The 16,769-nt window shown below is 41.3% G+C and overlaps 1 protein-coding gene and 2 long non-coding RNA genes across 4 annotated transcripts; 1 reads left to right on the top strand and 2 right to left on the bottom strand.

Annotated features, from left to right (window-relative positions):
* The first annotated feature begins 152 nt into the window (after positions 1-152).
* On the top strand, positions 153-8,945 carry LOC143528568 (uncharacterized). Of its 2 annotated transcripts, XR_013134491.1 has the most exons (3): positions 153-254; positions 4,077-4,212; positions 7,376-8,945. It is a non-coding gene; the product is annotated as an uncharacterized LOC143528568 (long non-coding RNA). The 2 variants fall into 2 exon arrangements; XR_013134492.1 differs by lacking the exon at positions 153-254 and having other exon boundaries at positions 3,953-4,212.
* Positions 3,017-4,448, bottom strand: LOC143528566 (uncharacterized). Its single transcript, XR_013134490.1, has 3 exons — positions 4,410-4,448; positions 4,279-4,331; positions 3,017-4,200 (listed from the first exon to the last, which is right to left on the bottom strand). It is a non-coding gene; the product is annotated as an uncharacterized LOC143528566 (long non-coding RNA).
* A 781-nt stretch (positions 8,946-9,726) lies between the features above and the next one.
* clcc1 (chloride channel CLIC-like 1) lies at positions 9,727-16,416 on the bottom strand. The gene is made up of 10 exons (XM_077024319.1): positions 15,802-16,416; positions 15,585-15,704; positions 15,046-15,156; positions 14,742-14,966; positions 14,407-14,547; positions 14,081-14,180; positions 13,590-13,687; positions 13,357-13,503; positions 12,579-13,121; positions 9,727-11,781 (listed from the first exon to the last, which is right to left on the bottom strand). Exons 1-10 carry the CDS (start codon positions 15,949-15,951, stop codon positions 11,689-11,691), a joined length of 1,728 nt encoding a protein of 575 aa, XP_076880434.1. The 5' UTR covers positions 15,952-16,416; the 3' UTR covers positions 9,727-11,688.
* Between the last annotated feature and the right edge of the window lie 353 nt (positions 16,417-16,769).

Genomic DNA, 16,769 nt, shown 5'->3' with positions numbered 1-16,769 from the left:
TTTATATTAAACTGCATTACTAAGGCATGTACACCTTTCAACATCTAAAGCACATAAAAAGCTTTACAAAAGCATTTTTTCCAAGAAATTAAATCACGTGATCATAGACTGGAAATGTCGTCAAAACAATACACAGATAGTTGATGTTCCGTCGGGGATCTGCAGGATACCACAGCGGACGTTCATCCTCGTCGTCGGCGACGAGAGCGACACGGCGACCGGAAGTCATTCATTTTCAATGAGAGTGACTGTGCGTGAGTGATTTTTTTATTCCTGTTTGATCTTCGGGTCTGGGGTAAAAAGTAAAAAAAATACATAAACATTTTAGGTTTATATACTATATGTGTTTTATACACACACTATGTTTTATACACGCACTCCTTTATAATCGTGTGTCCTGTAATCAATAGGCCCTTTTCACAACAAAACGGAAATACGTCACCGCCGGGTAAAACAAGTTCCGGTACTCGCAGAAGATAGTTGTTGTCAATTCACCTCAGCATGGAGCGTGTGTTTACTTCATCCCTGTCGTCGCTGCCGAGACTGAATTTTAAATACGTTTCCAGTATTGTTGGAGAACATTCAACAACGAACGGTTCCAAGTTAAATAGAGGCTACAAATTGTTTGTAGAATAATTTATTCACTTATACCAGGGTAAGCTGACACCAGCTAGCACTAGCTAGGTAACTAACTATTATTTAAGGTATAGCTGGTTCCATTAGTCATCCTACGGAGTGGTAAAACAGTCTATATTATTATGATATATATTATATTACAAATGATACTGACAGCTTTAGTTAACAATATCTAGCTAGGTTAAGCTGGGCGTACACTGTGATTTTTGGCCCATTTTCAGCCGATTTTTCACTCGTGCGTCTATTTTTGCGATCGGGCTGAGTTTCAGCTCAATCGCGTGTCGTGCATCGTATAGTTTACACAGGTAAACGAGGAGCGATTCACACCTCACGACCAACTCTCGATCAGAAATCGCAGCGTCGCAAGAATATCAAACATGTTTGAAATTCAAATCGCTCCTCGTGAGAGTATCTCACTGTTGAAGCAGCTCCACGAGCCGACTCTCCCTGCGATTTAGTCGTAGTTTGAGCTGGAGCTGAGTACACGATTTAAAATATCGTACAGTGTACGCCCAGCTTTAGCAAGCCAAGGGACGTCAGCTATTGATTGTCTGGTTTACATCAGTATCAATAAAGTTCATGACACACACCAAGTTATTACGTGTTATTGTTTATTCAGTGTCCAATATAGTCGACAGCAGAGTGATGGTCAGAGCTGGATGCTACCGAGCAGAGCTGGATGCTAGCGGATCACAACTAGTTTCAGAGCCGTTTCAGTGGAACAGTTGCTGTCCGCATTTGAAAGAGCAAACTCTCGACTAGTAGATGTTCGTGGTGTACTGCCAGCCGAGAGCTTGCTCTTTTCTAGCTAGATGCTATCGGATCACGGCTAGAAGCTAGCGAACCGGGGCTAGAAGCTATCGGATCGGGGCTAGAAGCTATCGGATCACGGCTAGATGCTAGCGAACCGGGGCTAGAAGTTATCGGATCACAGCTAGATGCTAGCGAACCGGGGCTAGAAGCTATCGGATCACGGGTAGAAGCTAGCGAACCGGGGCTAGAAGCTATCGGATCACGGGTAGAAGCTAGCGAACCGGGGCTAGAAGCTATCGGATGACGGCTAGAAGCTAGCGAACCGGGGCTAGAAGCTATCGGATGACGGCTAGAAGCTAGCGAACCGGGGCTAGAAGCTAGCGAACCGGGGCTAGAAGCTAGCAAACCGGAGCTAAAAGCTAGCGAACCGGAGCTAAAAGCTAGCGAACCGAAGCTAGATGCTAGCGAACCGGGGCTAGATGCTAGCGAACCGGGGCTAGATGCTAGCGAACCAGGGCTAGATGCTATCGGACCGGGGCTAGATGCTATCGGACCGGGGCTAGATGCTAGCGAACCGGGGCTAGAAGCTATCGGATGACGGCTAGAAGCTAGCGAACCGGAGCTAAAAGCTAGCGAACCGGAGCTAAAAGCTAGCAAACCGAAGCTAAAAGCTAGCGAACCGGAGCTAGATGCTAGCGAACCGGGGCTAGATGCTAGCGAACCGGGGCTAGATGCTAGCGGACCGGGGCTAGAAGCTAGCGAACCGGGGCTAGATGCTAGCGGGTAACAGCTAGATGCTAGCGGACGTACGTGTACTCCCAGCCGAGAGCTTGATCTTTCAAACGCGGACAGCAACTGTTCCACTGAAACCGGCTGGGAACAGTAACAGTACTGGGAACAGTAACAGTAACAGGGAACAGCACCAACTTTTAGCCGCGAGCTTCCTGCTATGTAGTCTGCAGCAGTGAAATGCTGGCTACACACAAAGATGCTCCGTATCACAAAGTTTTCCCCTTCATCCCTCCTAATTGCACAAACCCATTTTCTTTTCTGCTCGTCGTCAGCCGGAAAACCATAGAAACTGAGATACGACTGTTTTTGCTTCGAGATCGAGCACCCTGGTGCACTGCAAAAGCTCTTGTTATTGGACTCTGCCATTGTTTAATGTGTAACGGAAGTAACTTTACCCTGCAACGAGAGCTTCCGGAAGAAAAAATGCGGAAGTGTGAAAAGGGCCTATAGATTAAAATAAATACTGCGTCCTGCTTTAAAAACGTGATTTGCATATCTGTCACGTGCTGTTACTACAGCAACATATACGTTTGAACTAACCTGCTCCGTACCAGGCTAGAGTTGAGGCTTAGCTTAGCGGGACCGCTTCTATTGGCTGAGCAGCGTGATGTCAGTCTCGCCATCCGGGAAACTGAATTGAGGAACAAGGTTCCGCTGCAGTCCTATCCATTAAATTGCTGTGGATGTAGCATATCATATCATATCTTTATACATTTAATTGAGTACTGTAATTATTAGTTTGGAATGATTGCACGTTATTATTATCAAAATTTAATAATTATATTTCAAAATGAAATTTATATTTTGATCTTAAAGAGTACATATTCATTGTTAATCAGTGAGGTTTCTGCACATTTTAATGTATTGGTTTAATCTTCACAAATTCAGGTCAGTGTAAAATGGAATACAGTGTCTAATCGCAGTTATGGTGCAGAAACATACATTAGCATAAACTCTATCACAAAAAATACAATTCTTTGTACCTGAGTATTAATAATTATTAATACTGAGTAATTTAGGCGAAGATACTTTTAGGTATATATTTATCCCCATACTTCCTCTTTTGCGTTCAAATTACAAGCAAATCATATCACTCTGCAATTTACATATGTTCAGTATAAATAATGTAAATGTGTGGTTAAGTTAATGGTGCAAAAAGGAAATGGACACAGACAAATACCTTACCAAGATTTTCATACAGGTGATACAAATAATCCAAAATGTAAGCTATAAAAAGATCAAACGCCAGCTGAGGTTTTCTTCCCTTATTTCACATACTAGAGCACACTGCATGACAGCACCGGCTCAAGAGGTCTAAAGCAGAAGGCGTCTCTACAATCATCAGCTCCTTCTCAAGGTCTCAGCACTAGTACTGCTGCACTGTGGGATGTTTGTGTTAAAGTGCTCATGCTGACACATCTCTTGGTATTTCTGGAGAGTTTGTTGTGACCAAACTTGCTCATGTGGACGACATGGAAAAAGCAATGAGAAAACACGCAGGAAGCCTGTTTGAAAGATCACCAGACTGAATGAACGGCGCTCACAGTCCTCGGCTGCACTATGATTTGCTCTTGACTCCACAGGGCGCTGAGAGCTCAGTCCCTCTCCCCCTCCGTGTCATGTCGCTTCCCTCTCAGCTCCTAGACGCCTCCAGTCAGGGCCGTGACCTTAAGGGGGACGACAGGGTGATCCGACGCATTAGGTTTAATGCCACCCACTCTGCCTGCCATGTTGATTTTTTTTTACCCCGTGGTTTGTTTATTAATTATTTTTCTCATAGAATTATGAGAATCAGGTTGTGAAGTATAAGGAGCTCATGACGATTTGCCAGGAAAAAGATGAAACGGTTGGCCGAACACAGTATCAGCACAGCAGTTTGTATGGTATGGTTACAGGCTGGAGACGCAGATGTGTGATGACTGGGATAAAATGAAGAGCTGATGTGCCCATCTGCTGCAGGAGAACCACATCTCATATCTCCACGGAGAGATGTTTCAGGGCAGCATCCACGCTGACCGGCTGCAGAAAGGGGTTAGTAAACACATAGAAATGCTATTATAATGTGTAATGACACATTATGCTGTGCACAAGACCAACCTTGTGGGCTTCCAGTAGCTGGTCGCAGGTTTTTGTGAGCACTGTTTCCATTTCTGAAATGAGGTCGACACTTCAGTCAGACAGGCAAAACACCAGCGTGCTTCGAAGTTCACCAGAGCGAGGAAACGCACCTTCAGTTTTGGTGCCCAGGAGCTTCTGGCGTTCAAGAACAGGGTTCATACACTTTTTTGACAATCAATTTCCATGACTTTTCCATGACTTTTCCATGACTTTGAGGCAAATTTTAATGACTATACATTCTCTAAACATATGTGTAGACATGAAAAATAAGAAAAAATCCAGGCCAAAATTCCACAGTATATCATAAATTAATGACAAGCCACGTGGTTTAATTGAAAAAATAAACATTTACCGTATTTTCAATATCAATATAAACCGGAGTTACAGTTGTGATCAAATTTATTCAACCCCCAATGCTGCGAAGGGTTTTATGGAATTCAGTGCACATTTGTAATTGTGTTCATAATGAAATCTTACAAGGACTTGTTAAAGAACTAAATGCAACTAAGATAGCATCAATTTTTTTTGTCATAAAGTATTAAATGGCCTTTTTGTGATTTCTTCATTGACACAATTATTCAACCCCTTTACGGCTACCACTCCTAAGAACAGAGGTTCATTCCAGTGTTTTCCATCAGGTATTGAAAACATCTGTGGATGTCAACGAGCAGCAATCAAGCATGATAAGCACCAATTAGGCAGATTTAAAAGGACTGTGATACTCAGCTCCTTCTAGACATCTACTGGTGTGTTTCCAAGCATGGTGAAGGCAAGAGAATGGTCCCAGAAGACAAGAGAAGAGGTTATTGCTCTTCACAAGAATGGCAATGGATATAAAAAGATTGCGAAGTTGTTAAATATTCCAAGAGACACTATCGGAAGTATCATTCGCAAGTTCAAGTTAAAGGGCACAGTGGAAACGTTACCTGGTCGTGGCAGAAAGAAGATCCTGACCGCGACTGCTGTGCGCTACCTGAAGCGTAATGTGGAGAAAAATCTCCGCGTGACTGCTAAGGAACTGAAAAAAGACCTGTCAGATGTGGGCACTGAAGTTTCAGCTCAGACAATAAGGCGCGCACTGCATAACGAAGACCTCCATGCCAGAACGTCCAGACGCACCCCCTTGCTGACTCCAAAGAACAAGAAAAGTCGATTGCAGTATGCCAAAAGTCATGTGGACAAGCCACAAAGGTTTTGGAACAGTGTACTGTGGTCAGATGAAACTAAATTAGAACTGTTTGGGATAATGGACCAGCGCTATGTTTGGAGAAGGAAGAACCAGGCTTATGAACAAAAGAACACCTTGCCTACTGTGAAGCATGGCGGGGGGTCAATTATGCTTTGGGGCTGTTTTGCTTCTAATGGTACAGGAAAGCTTCAACGTGTGCAGGGTACCATGAATTCCCTTCAGTACCAGGAGATCTTGGAGGAAAATGTGATGGAGTCAGTCACAAACCTGCGGCTTGGGAGACGTTGGACCTTCCAACAGGACAATGATCCGAAGCACACATCCAAGTCCACTAGAGCATGGTTGAACATGAAAGGCTGGAACATTCTAGAGTGGCCATCGCAATCACCAGACTTAAATCCAATTGAGAACCTCTGGTGGGACCTAAAGAAGGCAGTTGCAGTGCGCAAGCCTAAGAATGTGACTGAACTGGAGGCTTTTGCCCATGAAGAATGGGCTAAGATACCCATAGGTCGCTGCAAGACACTTGTGTCAAGCTATGCTTCACGCTTGAAAGCTGTCATAACTGGAAAAGGATGTTGTACTAAGTACTAAAAAATAATGTCACTAGGGGGTTGAATAAAACTGATAATGATGTGAGCACAGTAAAGACATTTGTGATTATTCCATCATAAATATTATGTTATGTTTGTCTAATTTATAAGTGCCTCTTTGATATAATTGTAAATAAGATGACTGAAATGATCAAAATCAATGTCAAACTGGCCAAAACACTTTATTTCAGTGGGGGTTGAATAAATTTGATCACAACTGTACGACCTACTTTTTTTTTTATTTCGCGCGTGCACGGAGGAGCAGTGGCAGCACAGTGGAGTGTTGTGGAGTGTTGTGTACGATAAGCTGAGGCAGCACAGGCTCCACTGCAGCCCATCTCGGCAACACGATCGCTCTTTCTCGCGTTGTACGCACGAGGACATCGTTAGTTTTTTTTCTATACTGTGTTTACGATCAAAACGTATCTAAATCTAGGGTCGCGCTTAACGACGAAAACTGCTTTATGACGGACTTTTCAGTCTCTAACCCCATCGTTAACCGTGCACATTTTGCACGCCCCGTGTCCTTGTCTTTCACAAGCCATAGCTTGTATTTGTCCAACTGAAGCAGTCATTGTTTAATCGGCATTTACCAGCATTATGCTGATTTACATCAAAGTACAATCTACAGCTCCGCTTGGAGTCCGACGCTAACGCAGTGAACTAATGTGTGAAGTTACGTTAGCGGTCCGCACAATGAAAAAAAATGGCTATATTATATTTATTAATTTTTTCTTCCGGTTATCAGAACAACATACATTTATTGTGTCAAGCAAATTTCCATGACTTTTCCAAAACATTTGAGTATTTTTTATTTTTCCAAAACTTATCCAGGCCTGGAAATTGCTATTTTCAAATTCCATAACTTTTCCAGGTTTTTCATGACCGTACGAACCCTGCAAGAAGTTCCTCCACTATTTTGTCCAGGAGTGCCCTCGGGCTTTTGACCACCCCAGGGGACCTGGTTGTGTTCCCCAGACACGTGTGCGTCACCTCAGCATCTCGCTTTATCTCAGCCAGGTTGTCCTGCAACACTTCCGTCATCCCGTCCAGACACTCCATTTTGGACTAAACGACAGAAACAGAAACTACCTGGCTATCATATAAATAAAAGAGGTCACCAAAACAAAAGATGTTCTGATTACAGGTATAGGTCACTGAGGTATATTACCGTGATAATCATTTTGGTGGTGTCGTCAGCAGGACTAGTGGCTGCCAAGCCACTAAGAGTTTTGTTGATTACATTCTTAAGTATTTCTAGTCTCATTTTAGCTCCTTCTTTCTCCAACAACAGATGCTAATCTGCTATTCTGCAGCTACTCAGTGTGGAGGTGGTGGGGGTTGCTATGAATAAGACGACGCAAGTGTGGAGGTGGTGGAGGATGCCGTAGCCTGACTGACCTTTTGAGACACTGCAGAAAATCTGAAGATGTTTAGGGTTTCATTGTACATAGAAGCACACTGGTTGATGTTAACTATCATGCAGGCTTTTTCATGGCCACAGAAACACGTCAGAAAATAGTGAGTGAGCAGAATCCCCCCCATCAGCTTCCGGGCCTTAAAAATCAAGAGGGAAAAACATGCAATATGCCTTTATATTGCAGAAGAGCTGTGCTGCGTGACAAGACCTCACATAAACAAAACCTCACCTAAAAACGTAAACGTTATTCCACCACTGGTAACTCCACAAGTGAAAACCAAAGAATTTTCTCCTTTGAGAACATCTTTCACAAGTGCTTTTGTCGTTCTGTCGAATATCTCCCACTGTGTTGCCCCCAGACCGTACACCTGGAAAACGAACTTGGAATTCAAGGGAGCACATGTCCCAAAGCATGACCCCAGTCAACCCATTCCCAATTAGTGTTGACACTATATGACAATGTGTTTCTCTTGGACCTTTGAAAACTGAAAATGCTGAGCGACTTGTTGCCCTAGTTTTTCATTTTGCCTGACTGCTAGTGATGTTCTTGGGGCCTTCATAACCTCCATCTCTGGGGATAAATTGAAATACAATCCTATTAAGTGAAAAAAATAATTGAAACATGTTAGAATTACATTGCAAATATTATTGTGTATGTTATTCCTATCCAGTAGCCTTTTCCAGTGCATTTATCAGATACTCTGATCTTTGTCTGTACTGGTGATTCACCAAATTCACTCTCTGTAGAGGTAAATGTACGTATTCAGAGTTAGACCTGTAAATGATCCTTATCCAGCAGAACAGACTCCTAATGGGATATAAATTATGCTTTGTTTGTCTTAGAAGTACGTCATACAGACTGTACTATGATGTAAATATGTACTAAAATTCGAAAAAGCCTACTACATACTTGCGTACTGATTGGGCCCCAAATCAGTATGCAGTATGCAACCAGAATATTCAAAGCCTCGTCGTGGTGTACTGTATCCCGTCATGCAACGCGCCCACTTTCTACATCAATGGGAAAATGTAATATATAGTTTCATATAAATATGTTAGAAAGCAACTGCACACTTTTATTGCTCAGTTTTAAAATGAGAGCTAATGAGCCAGCTAATAATTTGTGAACCATTTGATTATTTAAAAGGTTTTTTCTTAGTGTTTTACAGTAAACTGACAATTGCTTGCAGGTAAACACTTAAGTTAACTGAAACCCAAAAATGTGAACATGATACTGTTCTTAAAAACCTCTCATCCTTTGTTCTCAACAGTGTAGCAGTTGGCCCTTCACGTAATCTTTCTTTATTTATACTTTATTTAATTTTCACTTATTGTTTTTATTTTGTTTAAAGCCAGAAGTGCACTGAAGGGAAGAAATTCCTTATTCTTTGTATTATTTTCTTGTATTGTTCGACTTGAAAAAAGACTTTAATAGTTTACAGTATTTGTTGTAGTGTGTTAATTTTGTTGTATTGTGGTTTCTCGTCCCTCTACCTCAGAAGATTTTATTATAAGTTGTGTTGAGTGATTTTTTTACACTGTTTATTTAAGAAAAACAGAATTGCACTGAAAGGAAGAAAATTCCTTATTTTTTATAGTTTTTCCTAAGAACAATTCTATTTGAAAAACGAAATGTACTATTCAGTGGGGTCACATATTCCGTTGGCAGCCGTCAGAATTGGTGACACCAGTTAAAAAGCTCACCTGTCCATCCCATTCATGGTTTTTATTTTTATTGTCCAAAACGCTGCAGCCAGGGTATTGACCCATGAAAGATCTCGGGAACACATTACACCAGTGTTGAGGGATCTTCACTGGCTGCCAGTACAGTTGCGAGTCCAGTATAAAATACTGGTACTGGTTTTTAAATCTCGTCATGGCCTTGCCCCCTCATACCTGGCTAGCCTTTTAGAGAATTATATTCCGACACGCACTTTACGCTCCTCTAACTCACATCATTTAACAGTTCCATCTGCAAAAATGTATACTCTAGTTGACAGGGCTTTTAGTGTCTCTGGAACTCTGGAATGATCTCCCGTTAAAGTTACGTACCTGTCAGTCATTACCGTCATTCAAAATCAGTCTGAAAACTCATCTATATCAGCTAGCATGGGCGAGCAATTGTTTATGTAATCATTTGCTGGTACTTTATTATTTTATAGTAACATTTTTATTAATTTTTTATTGTACAGTGTCCTTGGGTCTCATGAAAGGTGCTTTATAAATAAAATGTATTATTATTATTTTATTATTATTTTGTAAAAGTGAAGGGATGGTAAGCCAGACTACTCAAATGTCGGCACGTGTAAAATGCTGTAAACATTCCTCTTTAAGTACATTTATGTAATTAAGAGACGATAAAGTGTAAATACAAGCGTCTGTCATCTTTTGGAACGCGGACAGCAGCAAAACGAGAAAAAGAAGCGCATCAGCGTTTACGGAGCGTTCGTGAAGAGCTCGTGTGTGTGAACAGATACAGTACTGTGAAATAGCGCCCCCTGTGGTTACAAAACTTAGCCCGGCGGACTGTTCATCGTGTAGGCCAGTGGTTCCCAAAGTGGCGGGCGCGCCCCCTAGGTGGGGCGCGGAGCCATTACAGGGGGGGCGCGGAGCTTGGAAGTAAAACATGTGCACATATGTCAATATTATTGATGCACCGATTCCGATATTAATATCTGAAAAAATTCTAGATCGGGTATCGGTGACAATGTGACCGATTCATAAAAACAGATATAATCAGTCTAATTCTATGCTTGTAACGCTTTTCGGAGTTAGTTCAACCTTAAATATCCACTCTGTCCCGGAACAGTGAACTTGGACAGTTAACAGACGAGCGAAACACGAAGCACACAGAGGAGAGGTGAATTGAATGCGTTACTTACAGAAATAAAATAAAGAGCAGTGGTCTGAGTCGGTCTACGGCAGAAAGCCAAAAAAAAACAATATTCCATACGCGCGCTCAACTCGCTCCCTTAAAGAGACAGTACACATATTTCTGGCCGTTATATGCTTTGTGCTCTGCGTGATGTCTGCGCTAGCAAACTAGCCGCATAGGTATTGCTGTTTCTCTTATTTCATCTCCTTATTTATTTTAAATGATATTTAGAATTCTTGAACCATTTCAAAGGTTTCTTGCAGTTTATTTTTTTCATGTTTGACCAAAGTTGTGAACCTATTGTTTTTGTCTGTTTCAGGTTCTTTGGTATTATTTTACATTCAATGTTATATTCATAATTGCACTGACTGAACAAATGCAAGTTGTGTTGTTTTTACATGCTTTTATGTGTTTAAGTGTGCTATAGTGGTGCAGAGTTTTCAATAAACTTGTAATTCAGTATGTCTGTGTTTAAATTAAATGTTTTAAGTCGATTCAGCACTGTTTTACTCTATCACATTGGTATCGGATCAGTATCGGCCGATACTAAGCCTCAGATATATGAATGGGTACAGTGGCGCAAAAAGGGGGTATGCAGCGTATGCGGCCCATAGGGGCGCTGCACTAGAGGGGGCGCCAAATCGATGCCAGAAAATTATTTGCTGAGTTAGTGGGGGTGGGGGGTGGAGTGCGGGGGGCGCCGATAGTATGTTTGCATACACCTCAGAAAGTATGTAGTTGCAACCCTGAATGGGTATCGGAAGTGAAAAACGTGAATCGGTGCATCCCTAGTCAATATAGGGGGGGTGCAAAAATATTCTCATCTACTAAAGGGGGGCACGGCAGAAAAAGTTTGGGAACCACTGGTGTAGGCCACTAAGGAAGCTAAAACATACAGGTGGTCAAAAAAAATTTAATATCATGGAAAATTTTATTTATTTCAGGAATAACTTTAAAGAGATATTCCAGCATTAATCATCCTAAAAAAGATTTGTAAACAGGGAACCTCCGGATCATTGTAAGATAATTGCAATTTGCAAATCACTTGCAGTAAATGTTTTCTGGCACATGAAGTCAGCCTGACCCTCTGTGGATTCACCCTTTGGCATCATCCCCCGGTTCCCATGGTGTTGAGTGCCACGCGATTTGTTTTGTTTTCATTCCAGTTCCCTACTGTATGGTCCGCCATGCGGTTGTCTGCGGTTCCTTTAGCCACCCTATTGCCTTCATATGCAATTCCCAAATATATACCCAGGTTTGTCCTGTATCTGGGGGTGAGTCATATGAGAATGAATATGAGAAACAGCTGGTTCTAAAACTGAACCGTTTTTTGGACTGGCGTCCCAATAGTTTCCACATTTTCCTTTTTGGACGCTGCTCCCAAGACAGTTGTTGATTCATCCAACTACAAAACAGCACAAAAAACATAATAATGAAACAATAAGACAAAACATACATGTTTTGATATAGTTAAACAGCAAGGAAAAAGGACACAATGATGGTATAGAAATATGACATAGGCGAGACACAGGAGCTCTGGGACCGTGACCAACCAGACAGTGTTTGAGGCCACATAATGCAATCAGCAATGTGTGAACTGCAACATGCTACAAGATACTATAACAAACACACAACATATCTATAAAATATGTAAAATATATCAAATGTAATGATGCAAAATGAGGCAATGCCATCATCATGCTTCCCTCTCCAGGCACCAGAGGGAACCTTCACCAGGAAATTAGCTCACCCATCTTAATATCTTATACATTTGATTCCCTTTGAATATATTTACTGTCCCTGTTGTGTCCTTGAAATGTTTTTTTTTTTTTTGAGGTATTGCTTATTGCTTTTTTGAGCAATTCTGAGCATTTTTTATATAGTGTGTTTCCTTTGGTTGTCACATTTTTCATTTTTATACTCAGACCTCAGAGTTTTAGATCCTCGCTGTCCATTTAGTTTGCTCAGTTTGAACAGCCTATTGGATTACTGAATAATCAAATTTCCTTTTAGACTATATCTCCTGTTGGATTCTGCCTATTGTTTTGGTTATTGAACATCTACCATTAAATCTACCATGTGGTTGGCTTCACATTGCACTTCTCTACTCTGCTCTTTGTTAGAGCCATGGGCTTCCTAATTATTCGAGAGACAAAAAACAACAAACCTAACACTTACAGCATTATCATTACGAATACTTACAACTCTCGTCGTTTGGTTTTCAGCATCATCGCTTTTAGCACTTGGCTCCTTGGGTGCAGGTTTTGAGAGCTCTGGCTTCATCGATGTGTGTGTTGATGTCTTATTTCCCTCCTCTGCCACATCTCCGTTGAGAAGCTCACTCTCTTGGGGCTGAGATGACCCTTCAGCCCTGTCCACCTGCCAAATGTCTGTCTCGTCACCGCTGTACAGGTCGTCCGCATTCCGCAAGGTTTCCACGTACACCCTCTGCATCGTTTCGTTGGGTCTAACGTGTCTCCTTTGCTGAACCTCAGGCCTGCTGTTCCCTTGATTTTGCATCGGACTTATGGCGCTACCCTCCTGGCGTGGGTCTGGTCTGGGCTGCAGGGTGCGATCAGCGTCCCCTTGTGCCCAGGGGTCCCTGTCCTCCTCCTCCTTCTGCTCCCTCAGCAGAGGGCGAGTAGGCTGTTGCACAGCAGGGGGTGGAGGGTCACCTCGCCCACCTCGCAGTGGCCTTGCAACAGCATGATGGACAGCTGCTTGGGCACTGACATACACAAACACCTGAGGAGGTCAAGAGGAGTGTGTATTTTGCAGTTGTGCTGAAAGGAAACAGCTTGACAAAAACAAGTATGCAGGACAAGCTGTTGACTGTTGAAAATGCATCGTCACACCTTACAGTGGTCCATGAACAGAGTAAGCACTTATTTTTATTTGAGGAAACTTAATGGAAATAATAGTTATTGCTATTGTTGCAGTTAAAGACAAAGCCAATCAGCAATGTTTGATCACTTCTTACCACGATACTGAGCACAACAGTGAGAAGCACAGGTATTTGCAGGTGGACAGGCAGGTCTTTCAGCAAGGCTCTGAGAAATTCACTAATGCCATGTCCAATCTGCTTCAGAGGGTCTGTAAAGAATGAGGTGATGGTAACACTGATGGCCTATGAAGACAGAAAAATCAGGTTTGTATGTCATGTAGTATTGTTTCTGTACGAATACGTAAACAGGGTAACAAAACAGCATGAACCTTGGTTGGAGGCACCAGCAAGATGGGGTTCACCATGAGAACTTCGTAGTATTGCTGACAAGGATCGTCCTGAAGAGTCCACGTGGTCCGAAACCACTCTAAGAAGATATTCAGACGATGCTAAATACATGTGACAGTAAATTTGTACTTTTCTTTTTTTCTATTTTGAATAAAGGTTCACATTTCTTATCCAATTGCCATTAGTGTGAGACTGTACCATTAAGGTAATACCTCCATCTATTCTAGGACAATGAAAGCCAATACATGCTCATGTTTGAAGCATGTGAAGTCAAATACTATTTCTTTAAGAGTACTGGTCACACAGCACTACACAGGAGAAAAAACAGGGGGCTGCCTACCAGGGTAAGAGACTGAGGGGCTGGCCTACCAGAGTATCAGACTGATCTGTTGATTTTGCATATTGCTTTACCTAAACAGGCACCATGTCATCCATGCAAAGGCAGAACACTTATTCATGGTCCAGGTCTCACCCTTGAAATTGTCTTTCCAGTCGAATTTTTTCAGTCCAACACATTTGTCATTCACATCTTCCACCTTTACAACATTGGCCTGATGTTTAGCAAATTCGATCTGGCAAACAGCAATACAAATTAAGCCAACATTATAATTATTTAAAGTCAAACGCTACAAGTGTACCTCATTACACTACAAAAAGAAAATGTTAACTTATCTGTATAGCTATCGTATACAGTATTTATAATAATTACATTTTAAAATAATCAGATCTATGTTTTAAAAGCATACAAGTTAGCAAGGCATTCTAGTAAGGAGTCTAAGGGATTAAGGCAGACTCTACCTTGTAGAGATAGAACCAGTTCCACACTAAACTGATGATGAAGCATATAACAAACATTCTTCTAAACTGCAGAAACCAGGAGACTGTGGACCACACCTCAGTGGTGATAATGAGTACAATTATCAGGATAAAGGAGGACACCTGTATAAGAATATATACATGTATATGAATATATTACAAAAACAGCAGCATAAAAACAGTTAACTACAGAGGTGTTACACTGACAGACTTCTGTAGCAACTAATTTCTGTTCATTAAATGAACTTAAAAAAGTTACCATTAGGTTTTGTTCACATGTCAAAGTACATACACACATCACCACCTGCTTTTTTCACCTTAATGACAGCTTCAAGCTCCACACCAAATGTATCCTCAAAGCGCCATTTCCAGGCCTCGTAGTCATGGAGTTTAAAGTTGATCAGTATTTGACTCAGAGCATCATCCAGAGCCCCAGTTGTCCAGGTTCCATCGTCTTTCAGAAATTTCTGAATTTCTGCGACCATTTGCTCGGACAGCTTTACTTCAGCATCGTAGTGCATGTCGGCACTGACGTAACTAGGCTGCAATTTCAAATAAACAGTGGGTGAGCTGTACAGAAATACAAAGAGGTACTGACTTACAGTTCTAGTGGCAGCGTACCAAGCCGAGTTTCTCAATTTCCTTTAGAAGCTTTGAGAGAAAGCGCTTGAACACTGGATTGCATGCTGGCTGCTGGGAGGATATAGTCTGCCTCCTTTTGTACTCTTCAAGCTAGAAGAGACATGAAGACAATATTATCAGTGACCCAAAACGTTGCAGATTATACCAAACTGACTATATGATACTATATAGGCTAACTCAATAGTTTACACACGTGTCATTTGTAATACTTGCACTGAGTGTGATTAAGGTTCCATCATTGTATCTGAACATGGTCGGCAAACATGAAGAAAACAGCCATAAAAATTCTTGCATAATTCCTCCGTTCTCAGCAGATAGACACATATTATCCCAAAAAGGTTTACATATTCACATATGGTGTCTTGCATGCTCATAGGTATACACGGTTTCTAAACTTTTCTAAGATTTTGGTCAGAAAATCTGGATGTTGGATCTCCTGGAACAGGCTAAATAAAAGTATACATAAATAAAATGGTTCTCTCAGATACACATATACATATGTTGCCTAAAAGACTCACATCTCTTTGTAACCTGTCCACCTTGTTGGTACACTGTGTAATGTCTGGGTATTGATCTACTTGACCATCATCTGGAATGAATCCTCTTCTTTTAGTTGGTACATTACTGTAGCTGGAAGCCTATAAACAATTAGCGGTAGTTTCAACAAAATAAATTCATAATCCGCATTCGAGCAACATGTCGGGGCTTCAAAAAAGTATCAAAAAGATATTTGACCTCATTGGGTTTTTTCATGGTTTTTGTGGTGGCGTCGTAGTTGATCATGTCGTACGGATCGATCCATTCGTCGTCAGCCGCCACAAAAGAGCAGCAGACAGCGAGCACAAGTGAGTGAGTGGCCAAAAGACCAACAGCTGATATTCTCATGATTATTCGTATCAAGATAAAGCCAGTGATAAAGACAGCGTGTCAAACTAACATACTCATGTTCATGCTATATGATTTTCATGCTGTATAATGCAAACATATTATTCGTGTTAAGAAGCCACGATATATTTAACAAGAGATTCCAAAGACAGTTACCATCCTGACTCCAGAATTAAACTACAACTTAAAACGTTTGTCAATTTAGCTATAAAAACCTAACCTAATGACTAATGAAAAGTAGTCAAGAAATTAACAGTCCAGCTAGCTACCTAAGCAGCATTAAAGAAATGTTGGTTGTAGTAAAATGAAACTGTTATATGATTTTAAACACTGAGCAAAAATCGCACAGACAGCGAAACAAGCCTTCCAGCTAACTTCCGGAAACACTGCACACTTTCGGTGTTACGGTCAATTCAGTCCCCCTGTTCCCCCAAAACCGCGCATGCGCGAAATCATCATGCATTAGCATAGTTGCCAGGTTCGCGGTTTTCACGCGACAACTTTAGGATTTGGGCTAGTTTAGGCTTCTGAAGGGCGGGTTTTACACTGAATTTGTGCGGTATATTTTTGTAGGACCTGGCATACTACTATGGAGGACCGAGTCTGCCAAATCGAAAAATAAATAAATAAATAAGTCAGGAAATAAATAAATGAATTCGAATTAGCAAAGAATAATGAATATAAATATAAAAATGTATAAATACACCTCGAAATTAAAATATCAATGAACAAAACCTTACATAATATTTATTTATTTTGTCATTTATATTAATTTCTCTATTTATTTATTGATGTATTTCCTTGTCCGTATTTATTTC

The sequence above is a fragment of the Brachyhypopomus gauderio genome, chromosome 12, assembly GCF_052324685.1.
Source record: "Brachyhypopomus gauderio isolate BG-103 chromosome 12, BGAUD_0.2, whole genome shotgun sequence".
In the NCBI taxonomy this organism is placed as follows: Eukaryota; Metazoa; Chordata; class Actinopteri; order Gymnotiformes; family Hypopomidae; genus Brachyhypopomus; species Brachyhypopomus gauderio.
Note: the sequence above shows the minus strand (reverse complement) of the source record. Positions and strands in the feature narration are given on the sequence as shown.

Excerpts from the sequence above, each read along its gene's own strand:
- clcc1 (XM_077024319.1), bottom strand. The coding sequence starts at position 15,951 with ATGAGAATATCAGCTGTTGGTCTTTTGGCCACTCACTCACTTGTGCTC. Across the intron at positions 14,181-14,406 it reads ACTGGTTCTATCTCTACAAG|ATCGAATTTGCTAAACATCA; the intron begins GTAGAGTCTGCC and ends GCTGTTTGCCAG. Across the intron at positions 13,688-14,080 it reads CTGGAAAGACAATTTCAAGG|AGTGGTTTCGGACCACGTGG; the intron begins GTGAGACCTGGA and ends ATATCTTCTTAG.